The following is a 20,738-nucleotide window of genomic DNA, read 5'->3' on the forward strand; positions in this document are numbered from 1 at the left end:
TGTTCCATCAACCTTTACCTTTGAATTTCGTGGCCTTCGTCGAGTCTTCCCCACCAGTACCCGATTACTGCTGAACCCTTTTTCCAAACTAAAGTTAAGTGGCACATCTTGGTTCTCGTAACACATCACCCTTCTCTGCATATCGATCTTGATGTCATGGTCAACCAAGAAATCCACTCCCAATATAACTTCATCAACAATCTCCGCCACAACAAATTTGTGTAGAACCATGACCTTCCCAATCAATACTTCACATATCACTTCTCCCTGAACTTGGTTATACTCGCCAGTGACCGTACGCAACTTTGCTCCAGGTAACGGTTTTACTCTCCTGTTGACCAAGTCAGATCGGATCAAGGAATGAGATGCGCCCGTATCTACAGTCAGTACTCGTTCTTTGCCATCCACATTCCCTCTGACGGTAAGACTGCTCGATTTTCTACCAATTTGCGACACAGATATCACAGGGCATTCAATATCTGGATCTAGCTCTCTACCTCTTACTCGCTCTTGCTCATCTCCTCCAGCTTTGCGTTTACGGCCACCCACATTGTTGGAACTATTAAGACCAAGATCGCAATGACGTGCTATGTGACCGGACTTCCCGCATTTGAAGCATTTGATAACTTTTTCACTTCGCTTTTGCGATCCTTTCAGTGCCTCCAATATTGCGTCTACCCACTCTGGCCTTTCTACTTCCACACGGCGTGCGTTGAAAACTGGCTTACACAGAAGCGACGCCGTTTCCTGAATCAGAGCTTGTGACACCGTTTCTGCGAATGTTGGCTTTGTGTTCGCGTATGTGGCTCGCTTCGTTTCCACGTCCCGTATGCCATTTATGAAACTCTGGATTTTTACCCTTTCAGTGTATTCCACGGGTGCGTCCGCATTTGCAAGATGAGCCAATCTTTCAATATCTGAAGCAAACTCCTGCAATGTCTCATTTGCTTTTTGGTAGCGGTTTTGCAACTCAATTTGGAATATCTGTTTTCTATGCTCGCTTCCGTAACGTCTCTCTAAAGCGCTCATCAATGTTTTGTAATGGTTCCGCTCGTACTCTGGGATGGTCTGTAAGATTTCCGCGGCAGGCCCTTTCAGTGCAACGAACAGAGCTGCAACTTTATCTTCAGCATTCCATTGTTTCACTGCTGCGGTCTTCTCAAACTGTAGCTTAAAGACTTGAAAAGGAACAGAACCGTCAAAGGATGGTGTCTTTACCTTTGGATTATTCGCTGAAACAGCTGGGCGATTTAGTTGTAACTGCTCCATACGAGCTTTTAAATCATTTACTTCTGCCTGAAATTGAGCCATTTTTGCATCCTGCACTTCCAGTTTTGATGATACCTGTTCCAAAATTTCTGCCGACATTTCAGATATACGTGCCTCTGCGCTTCCAATTGAGATGCCATATATGTCTTTTGGTCTTCCAGTTGAGATGACACTTGCGACGTCATTTCTGAAATACGTGCCTCCTGTGATTCCAGTTGGGATGCCATATATGTCTTCTGTGACTCCAGTTGGGATGTTATATTTGTCTTTTGTTCTTCCAGTTGGGATGTTATATTTGTCTTTTGTTCTTCCAGTTGGGATGACATGTTGGTGGATATTTGTGATGACATTTCGGACATTTGTGCCGATATTGCAGCCAATATCATGTTCAAGTCTGTGTTTGTAACTGTCTGCGATGTTTCGTTTTTCTCTTCAATTTTTGTTGTTGTTTCGTCCCCATCAGGATAAAAGACAAACTCGTCCACATCAATTCCTTGCGACTCCATTACCTCTCGTAGCCGTGCTTGAAGTTCGATCTTATTGCCGGTTGTATTTAATCCACGGTTCTCCAACTCCTTCTTCAGTTGCTGGAACTTCAATTCACTGAACTTTGCCATGTCCAAGTTGTATTCCCAATCTTCAGAATTTATTCAACAATTCCTCTTCTGACACCAATTGTAACGAATTTACTTGCAAATCCTCTTATTTGCAATCCTCTGCTAAGTTCGAATCACTAAACTGTTGAATAAATAACTCCAATATTGAATAATGGAAAAATGGCCTTTATTAAAGTACTTCACAATAACACTTATACTTTGCTACTCGCTGGCTTAATAACCAAACTGATTGATAACTCAAATTAAACTCTAATATTGGCCGCCAGATCGCGTGCTTAATCAATAACTGATTGATTGCTCAACTCAAACTGAATTACATTTTACTCGCTTGTGCCGCTTTTATAGTTTACGCTGCATACATCTAGGCTCTTCTATTTCCAGAACTTACCAACTATTTCGAGTGTTTATAGTTCTCATATAGTTTCTACTTGTTTACAATTTTCTACTTTTCAGCGTCTCTCAGATGTATGTGAGTTTGTAGTTTACAGTCTCACGCACACACATAGGCGTATAAGTAAATGCATCTGTGTGTGACATCTCTCGGCTGCCTTATATATGTGTATACATGATTTGATTATTGACGTGAACATCGCTTAGCATCGCCTTAGTGATGGTATAGCTTAGGGATGCTAATATCCGTGACAATATGCAAATGTTAACTTTTGTGTGTGTTTGTTGTTTTGTTATTGTTATGCATGCAAGATCTCTTAATAACTAAAATTTCTTTATTTAATCCTATTAAACATTGTATTTGCAATAGACACATCTTACCACTTTTGCCCCCACATCTAATTACTTTTTGTATGCATGCGGTGAATGTGGGTGGTTATGGGTCGGTATGAAGGTATCACCCGCACCAATTTTATTGAAAAAAAATTCCCACATATTTGTAAAGCCGTGATCAAAGCTTCACGTTGATATCTCTACCGGAAGTATTTTTGGCCACCAACTCCATACAAGACCGATCACTGTGCGCCGGAGCTAAAGTGGTCGGAGTAAACCTCTAGACGGTAGTACCTTGGCCAAAATATCAGCTTTACGTTTGAATACCAAGCTCAGAGTCTCTTATGAAGACTAAATATATTCAAATGTGTACCCTAACCACCATGCCACACCCTTTAACCGTTTCTTATTGGGACCGAAATTTGTATATGATCTCGGATCGGTTTTGGGTATTGGAATTCAAAAAATTCAATTTTGTATGTGATATTTTTAACTTAAGTATTGCCGTCTGAAGAGATGAGAATGGAAAAGTTTGTTTAATTTATTTATAAGGGCCACCCTAAAGCGCATAGTAGTCCAACATTGTATTCATGTACATATAGGCAATTGTAAATTTAATGGCCTTTAAAATAAACGAGATAGCTTCTGAGTAAATGCAGGTTTACAGATCTATGCGCATGCCTACATTCATATATTGCAACTCATAGCTTTCTTACAAATTTTTTCACATCTTAGGTGCACATACAAATTACTTAGGCATGTACATGCCCCAAGCAATATACGATTTATGGTTTTACATCGGCGTTGGCATTAATTGAGAATGCTCCAAATGATGATGACAGCGCATGCGCATTGGCTTGTGTAGTGGATTTAGGGGTGACAAAGGTCATCGCTTTAATATGAGCAACGAGTGGTGTAAAAAAAGAGTACATTGTAAAGTCAGTTGATGCTAAACATATTTCATAGGCTGGCACTTATATTACAACACACCAGATTTTAGAGATACGATTTCCCGAGATCTTAACCAAACGACCTTTAATTTCTTTATCTTGATACACATATGTTTCTTTGTACGTGTTTTTGCGACTGAACTTCTATCTAACGACTGGATCGATTTTGATGAGATTTTATGTGTTTGTATTCAAAGGGCATTGAAGATGCTTCAGACTCGCAATTTGGTATTTTCTTTCATATCCGGAAAGTGGGCTAGGGTGGCGACCTTTTCTAAGAAATCGAATTTATGGTGCGATTTACTTGAATTTGGCACAGGGTACCTATTTGGCTGGCTTATTATTTGAGAAACGTTTCTTTTAAGAAAGTAGATCCAGGACCAACCTCTTTCAAAAAGTTTTTAATTAGGTACAGGAGTACCTCTTTGGCAAAGCCAACATTCCGCAAACTTTTCTTCAGGGGAAGAGGACCAGGGACCGGAACATTCAAGTGGTTGATAAGCGCAATACAAAGCTTTATAGTTTCAAAGCTTCCGCAACCAAATTGTCAACCTCACCTGCGCGAGGGGAATCCTGTTACAAATAAGAATGTATCATAAACATATTTAGCAGGCGAGGCTCTGGCGACCCCTAGTTCCGCATGGATTGTCGAAATGGCCTAGCAGGGTTATTGTGGTCATATTAATCGTTCTCGAGATGAACGGGCTAGTACCTTGATGGTGCTTAGTTACCGGAACGTACCGGATCTATATCCGGCAAAGGACTATCAACATCGACCAGGGACCGGAGTATTCCTAAAAAAGTAATTTATGATGCGATTTGCTAGAGATTTAGTACGAGGGTATCTCTTCAACTAGCTTAATATTTGGGACCCTTTCTTTCTGAAAAGTGGGCTAGGATGGTGTGATTTGTTTGACATTTCATATTTGGGTAGCCTTTCGAATACAAATGCGAATGCATAATCTGTTGGTAACTTTATAACTCAAAACCGGATGAACCAATTTCATTAACCAAGTTTCGGATATGGTGTGTAAGTGGGCTTTAGGTTGTTCCCAGAATGTATCTTCACAAAATAGATATCACATAAGATGTGTTATTGAGAGTTTTAATAATGAGTGGTGTTAAGAAAAAGAATTAAAAGGAAGGAAGTGTTGTGCAAAAAGCCATAGGCTGAAAAAGGAAAAAGGGAAATAAGGGATAAGATTGGGATTGGAGACGGAGAGAAAGGGAAGGGTGAGAGGAAGGAAAATACAGAGATGGTGAGGGAGAGGAAAGAATGTGGGAGTAGGAAATGGAGCGATTTGAAGATAGGAAGGAGAGGACATATGGAATGGATGTTGATGAGGAAAAATGGTGAGAGGTTGAGGAAGAGTGATTAAGCGGGAGTAGAAGAGAGAAAAATTGAGAAAGTGAAGGCGAGAAGATACGTTGGAGATACAGGCATCAAACATGCAGAGGAGAAACGAGAGGCAAGGCATTTTTTTTGCATTACAAATGATTTGAAGAGAAATTATATACATCGCGGAGAAAAATATTATTGGGGAGGAGAACGTTTCAATTATTTATAGTTGTTTTTTTTTTCCAAGGGAGCTTGAACAAAACGCTTCAACTAGCTAAACAGTTTCATTATGGTAAAACCATACAGATGGTGGAAGTTTATCAGCTAAATGTTTTTTAGCTGCTATGACATTTCTACGCAGTATGTTTTTGACACTCAACCAGCGAATTACAAAAACAAAATACACGAATTGTGTGTGGTTGTTTAATAATAAGAAGAAAATGGAAGATCATGTAGAAAAGATAGTAGGATATTGAGAGTGAAGAGATGAAACGAGGCTTACCTTTGGAATGTATATTCTTGTTATAGAATAGCTAAATAAGCTATGTAAATAAACTTAGTTCTTATCATGTGTTGTAATCGTAATTTTCAAGTATTTTCTTCTCAACTTTCAGATGCAAATAAAAAATCATCAATGCCCACTGTGACGCCAATTCAAGGGCCCATATTCTTGAAAAATGGTACTGCGCCAGTAGTGCCGCTATTCTCGTATCCTACATTCAACAACGGCTCATTTGTCCAAATACCGGTAAGTTTGAATGCATTGGACCCAAAATAATTTCTATAAGGCTCGTTTTTTTTTCAGTAAAATTTAAAATAAGGTTAAACTGGATAATCGAAGTTTCCAAATTTTTTATACTCAGCGTGCTTTGCACACAGAGTATATTAACTTTGATTGGATAACGGTTGGTTGTACAGGTATAAAGGCTTCGAGATGGATATAGACTTCCATATATCAAAATTATCAGTATCGAAAAAAAATTGTATTGAGCTATGTCCGTCCGTCCGTCCGTCTGTCTGTCCGTTAACACGATAACTTGAGTAAATTTTGAGGTATGATGATGCAATTTGGTATGTAGGTTTCTGGGCACTCATCTCAGATCGCTATTTAAAATTAACGATATCGGAATGTAACCACGCCCATTTTTTCTATATCGAAAATTACGAAAAAGCGAAAAAATGTGATAATTCATTACCAAAGACAGATAAAGCGATGAGACTTGGTAGGGGGGTTGACCTTATGACGCAGAATGGAAAATTAGTAAAATTTTGGACAATGAGCGCGGCACCGCCCACTTTTAAAAGAAGGTAATTTGAAAGTATTGATGAAATTTGCCAGAAACGTTACTACTATTACTATACATGTGCTAAATAAAAATTAGCAAAATCGGATGAAGACACGCCCACTTTAAAAAAAACATTTTAAGTAAAATTTTAACAAAAAATTTAATATCTTTACAGCATATAAGTAAATTATGCCAACATTCAACTCCAGTAATGATATGGTGCAACAAAATACAAAAATAAAAGAAAATTTAAAAATGGGCGTGGCTCCGCCCTTTTTCATTTAATTTGTCTAGAATACTTTTAATGCCATAAGTCGAACAAAAATTTACCATTCCTTGTGAAATTTGGAAAGGGCATAGCTCCTATAACGATAACTGTTTCTGTGAAAATGGGCGAAATCGGTTGAAGCCACGCCCAGTCTTCATACACAGTCGACCGTCTGTCCTTCCGCTCGACCGTTAACACGATAACTTTAGCAAAAATCGATATATCTTTACTAAACTTAGTTCACGTACTTACCTGAACTCACCTTATCTTGGTATGAAAAATGGCCGAAATCCGACTATCACCACGCCCACTTTTCGATATCGATAATTACGAAAAATGAAAAAAATGCCATAATTCTATACCAAATACGGAAAAAGGGATGAAACATTGTAATTGGATTGGTTTATTGACGCGAAATATAACTTTAGAAAAAAACTTTGTAAAATGGGTGTGACACCTACCATATTAAGTAGAAGAAAATGAAAAAGTTTTGCAGAGCGAAATCAAAAGCTCTTGGCGTCTTGGCAGGAATACTGTTCGTGGTATTACATATATAAATAAATTAGCGGTACCCGACAGATGATGTTCTGGGTCACTCTCGAAAACGCCCTCACATATACAACTAAGGGCCACTCCCTTATAAAACCCTCATTAATACCTTTAATTTGATACCCATATCGTACAAACATATTATAAAGTCACCGCTGGTCCACCTTTATAGCGTTATCTCGAAAAGGCATCCACCTATAGAACTAAGGCCACTTGTACAAACGCATTTTAGAGTCACCCCTGGTCCAGTTTTATGGCGATATCTCGACCACCAATCCCTTTTAAAACCCTCATTAATACCTTTAATTTTATAACCATATCGTACAAACACATTCTAGAGTCACCCCTGGTCCACCTTTATGGCGATATTTCGAAACGGCTTCCACCTATACAACTACCACCACTCCCTTTTAAAACCCTCATTAATACCTTTAATTTGATACCCATATTGTACAAACAAATTCTAGGGTCACCCCTTGTCCACCTTTATGGCGATATCTCGAAACAGCGTCCACCTATGGAACTAAGTATTACTCCCTTTTAAAATACTCATTAACACCTTTCATTTGATACCCATATCGTGCAAACAAATTCTAGAGTCAACCCTGATCCACCTTTATGGCGATATCCCTAAATGGCGTCCACCTATAGAACTATGGCCCACTCCCTCATAAAATACTCTTTAATGCCTTTCATTTGATACACATGTCAACACATTCCAGGGTTTCCCTTGGTTCATTTTCCTACATGGGAAAATACTTATGTTTCACCATAGCTCTCAACTGAGTATGTAATATTCGGTTACACCCGAACTTAACCTTCTTTACTTGTTTATTTTATACTAGCCTTTACCCGCGGCCCCGTCCGCAAGGAGAAAATAAAATATATGTGCTATTCACGTTAGCCTGCTTATCAGGTTTTCTGTTTAAAAATTATTTTTGTCTAATGTATTTTATTTTTGTAATTTAGTAAAAAAAAAAAAACTAAATGAGAAGAGTGGCTGAAAGGCACGCTTTCATGAATATTACAATACAGTTTTCTCGAATTTAAAAAAAAAAATATATTTTGTTTTTAAATTAAATTAACTGACATGAGAGGGGTGAAAGAATTACTACTCATAGTACAAAGGACTGAAACTACAATTAGCTAAAACCAAAGAGAATTTATAAGATGAAAGTAGTGTTGCTTTTTCGGGTATTTAGTTGGTTAAAATATTACAAAAAGTGTAATTATAGCTATAACAGTTCGTTACACGATTCATTTAAAAAACTTAAAAATAGAACGAAAAGGCTCTGTTAGATTGAAGATAAAACATACCGAATTTTAATTACGAATAATTAGCAGCAAATCCACGGCCATAAAAGCTCATAATTTAAAAAGACATGTGTTCTGAACTACCTGTTGCGAAGAGGCCTAAAATGATCCCGGAAGGGTCCCAAGATGATACTAAAATTTCCAAACAGATCCCGAAAAACATTCAGAAATTAAGCAGGAGGGGTCCCAAAATGATTCCGAATTAGCCCGAAAAATTCCTGAAATGACCCTGACGGGATCCCGAAAACCATCCAGAGTTGATCTCTGAAGGGTCGGAAAATGATTCCTAAATATGAATGAGTCCGTAGTGTTATCAGTTACTATTTTGTAAATATAACAGCTTCCAAAAAAAGGTAACTAATTCCTTATAGTTATCGTTTACGAAAAGTTTCCAGTTTCTAAACAGCAACTAGTTCCAAACAAAGGTTGCACGAACGCAACCAGTTCATACAAAATAACCGGGACCGAAATTACTTCAGTTCCGTTTTTGAATCACTTTCGTTGCATTAAATAACCAGCTCAGAACTTTTTGGAATCATGTTTCGATCAGCGCGAAATTATGGTGAATTGAAATGGGCACAACAAACACGTGGGAATAAAATTAAAGCACTCAAATTAATATTCGATAAACTGATTAGGAAAACGATATTGTGTTCCTGTTGTTATCGAAACACGAAAACGCTATGCTCAAAATATCGATAACAAATTCATAATACAAAATTGAATTTTTTATCGAAGTAGCATGGTAAATAAGTTAGTGAAAACTAACGACGGCAGAATGAAGAAGAAATGTTTATGTGTGATGTGGATGTGGATAATAAAAATGGAACTTATTTTTATAGTCATGGTTGTAAAGATAAGACAAAGCAAGAAAATGAAGAAAATTAAGAATAGGGAAGGGAGAGGGAAAAAGAAAAGGAGGGAGATGAATGAAATATTAGAAATCAAAACCGAAGTCGGAACCGAAACCGTATGGCGTGCTATCGAAATGTTAACGGTTACCATACCATTGTATGTTTGTTATCAGCGAAATACAGACGATTTATCGGTTTCTAATCGAAAAGCTATTGATTTGTTACCGCAATGTTATCTAGTTATCTATTTATTATTGAAAATTTAGTGGTCATTTATCGAAAAGTTATTGAGTACTTGGTACTCACACCTCCTATTGACGTAAATTTTTTATTTTATTCGGTTAATATTTTAAGTTTGACCTCATTCTCAAAATTATATTACAACAAAACAAAAAAATAAAGGTTTAAAAAATCTAAAAAAGATAATTTCATAATACAAATTGGATTTTTACATCGAAGTAGCAGCGCTAATTAGTTAATGGAAACTAACTAAAGCATAATGAAGAAGAACAAGTAAGGAAGGTTAAGTTCGGGTGTAACCGAACATTACATACTCAGTTGAGGGGTATGGTGACAGCATAAGGGAAAATAACCATGTAGTAAAATGAACCGAGGGAAACCCTGGAATGTGCTTGTATGACATGTGTATCAAATGAAAGGCATTAAAGAGTATTTTATGAGGTAGTGGGCCATAGTTCTATAGGTGGACGCCATTTAGGGATATAGCCATAAAGGTGGATCAGGGTTGACTCTGGAATGCGTTTGTACGATATGGGTATCAAATTAAAGGTATTAATGAGGGTTTTAAAAGGGAGTTTGGTTGTTGTATAGGTGGTCGCCTTTTCGAGATATCGCCATAAAGGTGGACCAGGGGTGACTATAATGCATTTGTACGATATGGGTATCAAATGAAAGGTGTTAATGAGTATTTTAAAAGGGAGTAATCCTTAGTTCCATAGGTGGACGCCGTTTCGAGATATCGCCACAAAGGTGGACCAGGGGCGACCCTAGAATTTGTTTGTACAATATGGGCATCAAACGAATGGTGTTAATAAGTATTTTAAATGGGAGTGGGCCTTAGTTCTATAGGTGGATGCCGTTTCGAAATATCGCCATAAAGGTGGACCAGGGGTGACTCTAGAATGTGTTTGTACGATATGGGTATCAAATTAAAGGTATTAATAAGGGTTTTAAAAGGGAGTGGTGGTTGTTGTATAGGTGGTCGCCTTTTCGAGATATCGCCATAAAGGTGGACCAGGGGTGACTCTAGAATGCGTTTGTACGATATGGGTATCAAATGAAAGGTGTTAATGAACTTTTTCATTTTCTTCTACTTAATATGGTAGGTGTCACAACCATTTTAATAAGTTTTTTCTAAAGTTATATTTCGCGTCAATAAAACAATCCAATTACCTTACCATGTTTCATCCCTTTTTTCGTATTTGGTATAGAATTATGGCATTTTTTCATTTTTCGTAATTTTCGATATCGAAAAAGTGGGCGTGATCATAGTCGGATTTCGTTCATTTTTCATACCAAGATAAAGTGAGTTCAAGTAAGCACGTGAACTAAGTTCATTAAAGATATGTCGATTTTTGCTCAAGTTATCGGGTTAGCGGCCATGCGGAAGGACAGACGGACGACTGTGTATAAAAACTGGGCGTGGCATCAACCGATTTCGCCCATTTTCACAGAAAACAGTTAACGTCATAAAATATATGCCCCTACCAAATTTCAAAAGGATTGGTTCATTTTTGTTCGACTTATGGCGTTAAAAGTATCCTAGACAAATTAAATGAAAAAGGGCGGAGCCACGCCCATTTTGAAATTTTCTTTTATTTTTGTATTTTGTTGCACCATATCATTACTGGAGTTGAATGTTGACACAATTTACTTATATACTGTAAAGAATTTAAATTTTTTGTTAAAATTTTACTTAAAAAAAAATTTTTTTTTAAAAGTGGGCATGGTCCTTCTCCGATTTTGCTAATTTTTATTAAGCGTACATATAGTAATAGGAGTAACGTTCCTGCCAAATTTCATAATATATCTTCAACGACTACCAAATTACAGCTTGCAAAAGTTTTAAATTACCTTCTTTTAAAAGTGGGCGGTGCCACGCCCATTGTCCAAAATTTTAGTAGTTTTCTATTCTGCGTCATAAGTTCAACTCATCTACCAAGTTTCGTCGCTGTATCGGTCTTTTGTAATGAATTATCGAACTTTTTCGGTTTTTCGATGGTTATAGTTTCGTGGTTATAGTCCGATATCGTTCATTTTAAATAGCGATCTGAGATGAGTGCTCAGGAACCTACATACCAAATTTCATCAAGATACCTCAAAATTTACTCAAATTATCGTGTTAACGGACGGATGGACGGACGGACGGACATGGCTCAATCAAATTTTTTTTCGATCCTGATTATTTTGATATATGGAAGTCTATATCTATCTCGATTCCTTTATATATGTACAACCAACCGTTATCCAATCAAACTTAATATACTCTGTGAGCTCTGCTCAACTGAGAATAAAAATCGTTAAATATGTGGATGATAAAAACCGAGCTTGTGTTTATAGTCACGGTTGTAAAGATAAGGCAAGGCAAGAAAAAGAAAGGAAATGAAGAGGACGGAAAAGAGAGGAAAAAAGAAAAGGAAAAGAGAGGAAAAGAAATATTCGAAGTCAAAGCCAATGTCGGAATAGAATCCGAATGACGTGCTATCGAAGTGTTAACGGTTTGTTATCAATAAGTTGTATGTTTGTTATCGGCGGGATAGAGACGATTTATCGGTTTTTAATCGAAAAGTTAACGATTTGTTACCGCAAAGCTATCGAGCAGTCGATTAGTTATCAAAAATTTATTGGTTACTTATCGAAAAGTTATCGAGTACTTGATACTCACGTCTTCAATTAACCTAAACTCGAAATCTCTTATTTACCACTGCGTTTTTTATTTTATTCGGTTAAAATTTTAAATTATTTCCACATTCTTAAAATTATTTTACAACAGAACAAAAAAAAGAGGTTTAGAAAAACAAATCAAAAATGTTTAAAATATTTAAGAATGAAAACTGGTATACATTTCTGGTTTTCAAACAAAACCCAAAGCACTCTCAGCTATAATTCAAAGCAGTTTCGGTCTTATTTATTGTTGCTCTTCAGAATTCGTTGAGGATCTTTTCACCATGATCTCCGGATCCTTAAAGGATCACTTGCGATAAGTTTGGAAACTTTTTGGATTGACTTTAATACCATTCGACAGCCAATTCAATATCCAGTTATTTGGAAAGTGATTTCGGAACTATTTGGGGACAGTTTCGGAACTACTTGGGAACTTTCGGAAACAATGTCTTAAAAATTTTAAGGTCATTTCTTTATAATTTCAGAACTATTTGGGAACAGTTTTATTATAAATAGTAACCAATATCGACGAGTTTTCTGTTTGTTATTGGGAGCACACCCCCAACGTTTGCGATAACAATGTTATCGAGTAGATATCGAAGTGTTATTGGTTTATTATTTGTTTGTTCCCAAAGCCTAAACTGATAAATCGTGGACAACGCACTGGTATATTCTCAGTAAGAAAGCAATAACGTGGATAATGTTGTGATCGATTGTGGAGATTGAAACCACGTTTTAAACTTTAAACTATATTTTATTAATACGCCTAAATGTATGCGTCTATTTTATTTTTTATTTCTCACAATAATCCAAAATTTTTGAAAATTGAAAAATCAATATTGAAACTTAAAATATTGATAATACATTTAAAAATTACAAAGTTCAAAGTAACTAAAATACAAATTTAAATAAAAATAAAAAGAACCCTACATTACTCCCCCTTTAAGAAAATTTATCATTAAACAAATTGAATGTAACTCTCTTTTTATGTAAATTCTTGGTGTTGTTTGTGTTTGTTGTTTCAATTATTGCAGGTTTTAATTTATCAATAGGAATAGTTTTAATATTATTATCTATATCAAGATTTGTGGTCTTTTTCCACAATTTTGTAAGGTCCTTCATATGGTTGTTGTAATGAATGTTTATTAATGACTCGAACAGATGCAAATTTACAAGTTTGAAGATCTTTTGGAACATAAATTTCAGTATCAGCATCTTTATGATGACTTAAATTTGATCTAACATTTCGAAAATGTTCACATAAATTACTTAAAACTTCAGTTGATGAAAAATGTTTAGCTGATGGCACAACAAGTTCCCCTGGCAAACGTAAATTCTGACCGAAAACCATTTCCGCTGGTGTAGCCGAAATATCTTCTTTGTAAATAGATCGCAAACCAAGTAATATGACAGGTAACTCGTCATACCAATTATTTGTGTCCTCTCTAGCTATTATAGTAGTCTTTAATTGTCTATGAAACCTTTCAACCATACCATTTCCTTGAGGGTGATATGCGGCTGTTGTAATTTGGTGACTACCAAGTAATTTAGTTAACTCTGAGAACAATTTCGATGTAAATTGTCTACCTTGATCATTTGTTATCTTTAACGGAACTCCAAACCGAGAAATATATTCTCTAAAAAACTTATTTGCAATTGTAGATGCTGAATTATCTTTTAATGCATATGCCTCGGGCCAACGGGTAAATCTTTCAATAATCGTTAAAATATAGCGATGTCCTTTTGAAATAGGTAATGGTCCAACTATATCTAAATGAATGTGTTCAAATATATTCTTTGGAATTTGAATTTTGACAATAGGGCATTTTGTATGACGATAAACTTTAGACTTTTGACAATTAAGACACTCTTTTTACCAAATATTAATATCCTTATTCATATTAGGCCAATAATATTTTTTAACTATGAGCCGTCGTGTAGCTCTTGTACCCGGATGTGCTATTCCATGTAAAATATCAAATACTGTCTTTCGCAAATTACTCGGTACAAATTGTCTAGGAGTTTCTCCTGAAATTTCACACCAAATATTAAAATTTAAAATGGGAATACTAATTAGTTTTAAATTTAGATATTGAGAATCAGATACAAGTTGATTTAAGTCATCATCTTTTGTGTTGTTCAGTTTGTAAAATTTTAAAATTCAGTTCTGTATTATATATTGCATTAACCTCAAAAGCTCTAGATAGCGTATCTACCACAACATTGGATTCTCCTTTAATGTATTGTATGTCATCAGTAAATTGTGCTATAAATTCCAAGTGTCTCGTTTGTCTAGGACTTCGTTCTGTTTTTGAATTTAAAGCAGTAGTCAAAGGTTTATGGTCCGTATAAACTGTAAATTGTCGTCCTTCCAAAAGATATCTAAAATGTTTTATATTTAAATAAATCGCCAATAATTCCCTATCAAAAGCACTATACTTAATTTCAGTTGGAGAAAGTTTTTTAGAAAAAAATGCAATGAGATCAATTTTATTATTGTAATTTTGTTGTATAACGCCCCTTGAAACCACGTTTTAAACTTTAAACTATATTTTATTAATACGCCTAAATGTATGCGTCTATTTTATTTTTATTTTTCACTATAATCCAAAATTTTTGAAAATTGAAAAATCAATATTGAAACTTAAAATATTGATAATACATTTAAAAATTACAAAGTTCAAAGTAACTAAAATACAAAGTTAAATAAAAATAAAAAGAACCCTACATCGATAACAAACCGATAAGTCTTCTATAAAATGCCGATAGCAAACTAATAGCACTGGCAATGTTACAGATACAAAATGTGTGTATGGATTCAATAAGCTAGTTTGGTCTTCTTCCTTCTTTCAATTATTATGTCACCAATTTGTACCTTTCGCATGTCCGACGTTTTCACTGAATTTATTTCCATGAAATATCATTTAATTGGTTAATGGTTAATAAAAATACGTTTATGTGCATCTGGATTTGTGACTAAAATATAAAATGTTTTTAAATAAATTAATTCACAGAGCGCAACACAAGGAATCCATAAGAAATCGGCAACTAAGTAATTAATATGCCTCGGAGGTTGGTGCGAAATACGAATAGTAAAATTAGCAAAATAAAAAATATTACCATGAAATGGTAATTAAAAATAACCAAAAAAGTAAAGAGAAAATTAAAATAGCCTTTACACATAATTTAGTTTATTTACAAGTCATAAAATGTGGAGGTATCGAGACATGTAAAATATAAAACAAGAAAAATACCGAAAAAAATAATAAATCGTGAAAAATTTAATTCCAGAAACATGACTGGGGTAACAATTTTTTGCATACAGTTTCGTAACATTGTGCCCCAATTGTGGGTACATCACCATAAGTATAGATGCTATCGTTATCAAATATCTTTTAAACCCATAGTATCCCTGCAGTCAAAAGCCAAAGTAGTCAGCAAACATTCCAGTTCATTGACTAGAATTTTGTGGCGTTATTCATACTAGTCAGTTTTTGAATAGTTCATTGACAAGAATTTTGTTTGTCGGACTCTATGAAATATTTTCTAGCGGCAACTTGCAATGCATACTTTAGTAAAGAAGGTTAGACTTCGTACAAATCAACGGGCACATCACCACAAACACGATCACAGAATACCTTTCCTTTACTACTGCAGCCTAATGAAGCCATTACAAACGGAATAGCTATGCCGATGCTAGAACACCTGAGTATAACGAAGGACATCAGTTACTTGACGCATGTTTTCTACTTGTCTTTTTTGCCTTTTCCATTGCAGAATAATGAATAATAGAACGGACAATCCAACTACCAAAGCCTATCAAAAACGGTGAGTCGTTATGATTCCTTTAGTCAGTAGCGAAGACGATGGAAAACGTTCTGCTTCCGTCATAAACCCAAGTCGTAGGTTAGCCAGCCATCAGCATGGCTTCTGTAAAATGCATATCACTACCACAGCCCAACATGCCATTAATACCCTGATAAATTGCGGACTGAACCGCTCAAAACTCCAACATAGAAAGGTGCTCGTGGTACTTGACCTGTCGAAAACGTTTGACACAGACAACCACCGCGCACTACTCCCAGACATAGAAGGTTCATCCCTTGTCTAAAAAGATGTGCCAAAAATTATCAGAGTGGTTGGCAAGCGTCGTTTCAATTTAAGACCGAACCCTCCAAGCCTAGGAGAAATAAACAAGGGATGGCACAGGGTAGTGTCCTATCCCCGATTGTATTTAATTTAAACATATCAAAGCATCCTTTACCACCAGAACGAGCCACCAGCATATCCCTTGCCGACGACTGCACGATACGGATAATGAAAATTCATAAAACAAATATAAGAATAGCAAGAGCTGGCTTTAACTAAGATAACGCTATGACATAGTGTTCTGTTATCGATTTTCTGACAGGGTATTACGATTTGCAATCGAAAAGTCATCGAATTGTTATCCACAACTTATTGATTTGTTGTTGGAGGGTAAGCATCTTGTTATGGTCGTGTTCTCGATTTGTTATCAAATCCTGTCAATTTGCTATCGCATAAATATCAATAAGTTATCCACAAATTTACCGATTTGATATCGAAAAGAAATCGATTTGATATTGGATTGTCCCCAATTTATCATTAATTTGTTATCGGAGTATAACAAATTTGTTATTGATTTGATATCGCGGTGTTACCTATTTATAATTGGTGAGTTATCGATTTTTTGTCAAAAAGTTATCGACTTCTTATCGTAAAATTATCGATTACCGGCGGACTGGAGCCAACACAGAACGCACTCCCTTTCGAAGCGCATCTGACGAGCGAATCTTTGTAGATTATTGGTAATCACTGGTTAGAACCGCCATGCAAAGAAGCATCGGCTACACCGAACCGATATAAGCTGTCCTGATCATTGCGGGATATATCTTCTCGCTGAGCGAATGGGAAGAATGTAGAGATGATCTTGCAATACACGCGCAAGAAGAACCGATTCGATGCTGGCAATCACAGTATGCAGCTGCACCGCCGAAAAGTTGACAAGAGAACTAATTTCCTAACTGAGCCCATGGTTGAAGTGATCACACTGATAGATCGACTTTTTCGTGACACGATATCTAATTGAAAGTGGTTGCTTCTGTAAATATCTCCACATAGTATTTAAGGTCAAAAACCCGAACTGCCTGCACTGCGGAAAAATAAGAGATACTTGCCAACTTATCCCCTGGCAGCGTTCCTTAGCGACGGAAGGGCCACGGTTAGGTATACACTTTTGGCTTCCTAGCCTCAGAGTTCACCCGTACCTGAAATTATGCTTAATGCCATCCCAGGTGCTGTCTATTATCGTTCCGAGTCATTGGGGATAGTACCAGAAGGTGTCATTACCTTACCATACCGGATTCAATCCAGCAAGAACTGACCATATCCGTGACACTTCTTCAACCTTCAGGGAGTGTTTTTGTGCATGAAGCAAGAACTTTCACTCCTTGGCTCCGAAAGACTTACATATATAATGCTGAAATAGGGATGGCTACCTTCATCTTCTCGCCTAAACTGAAGTCTCCTCCCATAAATCCAAAGCTAAAACTCAAACAGGTACACAAATATACCAACAGGTGAAAGGTCTGCTATATATATAGTGAGATTATAGAGAAATAAATCATTGAAATCTTTTTAGATTAATAGCTTTGACAGTCTAAAAAAAAGATTGTAAATGACAAACGCAAAGCGCTAAACCCCACTTTTCCTTTCAATACCACGCGCAACTTCATTACGAGCAGCAGCAACACTGCGCATGCGTTCGGCTCCTCAATAAAAATTGAGCTGAGAAAAAACAAGAAAAGTAACAGAGGAGACTGGAACGCTACTAAAGTGACGACAGTCGTTTAGAGAATTCAAACAAATCTCATAATTAGCGTACGGAGGTCAATAGCCAAATCACAAAGGGGCTATTGTCGATAATATATAAATCCGCGGCAATCACATACTCATCTCATTTAGACGAACATCTGCTTTTGTGTTAATCTTTGTTTTATTATTTTTCTTATGACGTTGTATTTACTGTTTTTTTTATACTCAGCTGAGCTGAGCTCGCAGAGTAGGTATATTAATTTTGTTCGCATAACGGTACCCCGTAACGGCATAAACTAAGATTAGATATAGATTTCCATATATAAAAATGATCTGGGCGAAAAAAGAAATTAATTTAGCCATGTCCGTCCGTCTGCCCGTAAACACGATAACTTGAGTAAATTTTGAGGTATCTCAATGAAATTTTGTATGTTAGTTCCTGAGAACTCATCTCAGATCGCTATTTAAAATGAACGAAATCACACTATAACCACGCCCCTTTTTTCGATATCGAAAGTTTCGAAAAACCGAAAAAGTGCGTAAATGCATTACCAAAGATGGATAAAGCGATGAAACTTGGTAGGTGGGTTGACCTTATGACGCAGAATAGAAAATTAGTAAAATTTTGGGAATGGGCGTAGCACCGCCCAATTTTAAAAGAAGGTAATTTAAAAGTTTTGCAAGCTGTAATTTGGCAGCTGAGTATGTAATGTTCGGTTACACCAGAACTTAGCCTTCCTCTTACTTGTTTTTAATATATTTTTTTTGCAAAGGTCTGAATTGGCAAACTTGTGGTTAACGCTAAAGAGAGCCCGCGTCAGTAACAAAAACAACAACACTGTTGACGGCCTTCATTTATCACCAAATCGAAATTGTTTCCGCAAACGATTAATTTTGTTCGATTTATGTACGTATTGACTAGTTTTTAATAATGAGACTATAATAATATACTGCTGAGATGAAAAAACGATCTAATATCGCAGCATGAGATTGCGGGCATTACGGCTTATCTTCTAAAAACTTTGATCAGATGTATTGTTTTTCAAATATGCGAAATAATTAATAGGCGGTAACTGGTGGCAATTGTGGTGCCTTATATGCAGTGAGAAAGAGACTTTGCGGACAAGGTCTAATGCTGACGTCTGTGGACGAGCTTTTAATTATAGCCGGCATCAACGCGAGGTAATTATAAATCTTATTTAACTCAATAAATACTCCGGCGTAGACATAAAAATAGTGCCTAACAATTATAGTTTGTCGTCGCGCAACTGGTCAAAAAACGAAATCGCTGATATACACACTGAGAGAAATGGTGCTAGTAAAATCCACAACGCGGTTCTGTTGTTCTTGACTTAACGGAGATTCGGTGAAATTGATCGAATTATGGTTAATTCGACCGAGTTCTTTGTCAAGCGAACAAATTTGTTTAGTCATTTCAACAGAAGAGAAATTGTCGCTCTTAAGTTAACAAAATTCTGTAAAATTTACAGATTCCTAATCAATCTAACTAATTTTTCTGTTACCATAACTGATCTCACTGGTCATTTCAACAGCGATCAACAGATAATACATGAGCAAATTTCAAAGAGAATTTTTCGCTCACTGGGCTCTCTATTTTGTACTTATGACGATGGTGCCACTTGTTAGAAAAAACACCAAAAAAGAAAACCACCAAATCGAAAAAACACACAAATTGGGAAAACAACAAAAAACTAGTTTTTCAGTTATCAATACAAAACGAAAAACCCTTTTTTAAATTTATTGAGCAAAAAATTATGAGAAACCGGGACACCTATTTATCGGGTACAATTTTGCTACTTCTCATCCAAGCGAAATGCAAAATTGCGCCCTCTTGTTGTAAAAGTTTTGTTTGAACGAACAGGATTTTTCCAAGGTTAGTAACATTTTGTTCAAGTTTTTACGAATTTTCACTCACGCGAACGATCCTAATAAGATAACAAAAACATCCTTTTTTAATGTTGATGTTTCCGACAACATAAAAGTTTAAGCTGTTTTGGAATCGTTTCAACTTAAAGTGTTACGAAAATTAAACTTGCCGAATTACATGTAAAGTTACTCCAGTGGTCAATTACCTTCTAGCTATTTGATTCTTTACTTTTCTATAACTTACAAGTTCCCTATTTAAAATGTTATTTCCAACATTTATACTAAAAGCTTTGCTCGAAACAATCAAGTGTGGCAACTACATGTGAGAGAAGAAACTTAGAATGAGCTGAGCTGCAACTGAAAGAATTGAGAAACAGTTTTGTGACTACTATTTTCATTTCTATTTGCAAAGCGAAGTTCAAAACTATAAATTAAATAAATTATAAAAAATAAAATTTGGTGAAATTGCGTTTAATAAAACCAAATAATAAAGTGTATAATATTTATTGTGTGCCAGCATATTTGATGTACGCCCAACTGAAGTTCGGTTAGTAAGTGCGTACATGTATATGTAGCAAGCCTGCGTATTTTTGTATTGACATATTTACGTATGTATGTATATTAGACTGGGTCGATTTATTAACCTATATCGCGCCATCGATTTTTCGATAGAATTTGGGCTCAGGAAAAAAAGTTCCACTACGCATACCCAAAAAAATAATTTTGAGCCTTCAAAATTTCAACAATTTTTTCGATTTTTTATGCATTTTTTCATTTTCAAGGCTCCAAATCAATTTTTATGTATTTTTTTCCGTGTCAATTGGCAAAGGCAAAATTGGTAAATGTAGTTTTTTGAAGAAAAAAAAATCTTTTATGGAGATTTAGAAAAATTTTGGTCAAAAAATCGATTTTTTTTTTGCAGGCTCAAAAATAATTTTTTTGG

General features: G+C 35.8%; 1 protein-coding gene across 2 annotated transcripts in view; it reads left to right on the plus strand.

Annotated features, from left to right (window-relative positions):
• LOC137240714 (protein spaetzle 3-like) overlaps positions 1–20,738 on the plus strand; it is a 392,427-nt gene that overhangs the window by 86,754 nt on the left and 284,935 nt on the right. For both annotated transcript variants that reach the window (XM_067767329.1, XM_067767328.1), the window contains one exon: positions 5,513–5,646. In XM_067767329.1, coding sequence (XP_067623430.1) covers positions 5,513–5,646 — 134 coding nt within the window. The remainder of the gene's footprint in view (positions 1–5,512; positions 5,647–20,738) is intronic.

The sequence above is a fragment of the Eurosta solidaginis genome, chromosome 2 (genome assembly GCF_040869045.1).
Source record: "Eurosta solidaginis isolate ZX-2024a chromosome 2, ASM4086904v1, whole genome shotgun sequence".
Lineage (NCBI taxonomy): Eukaryota > Metazoa > Arthropoda > Insecta > Diptera > Tephritidae > Eurosta > Eurosta solidaginis.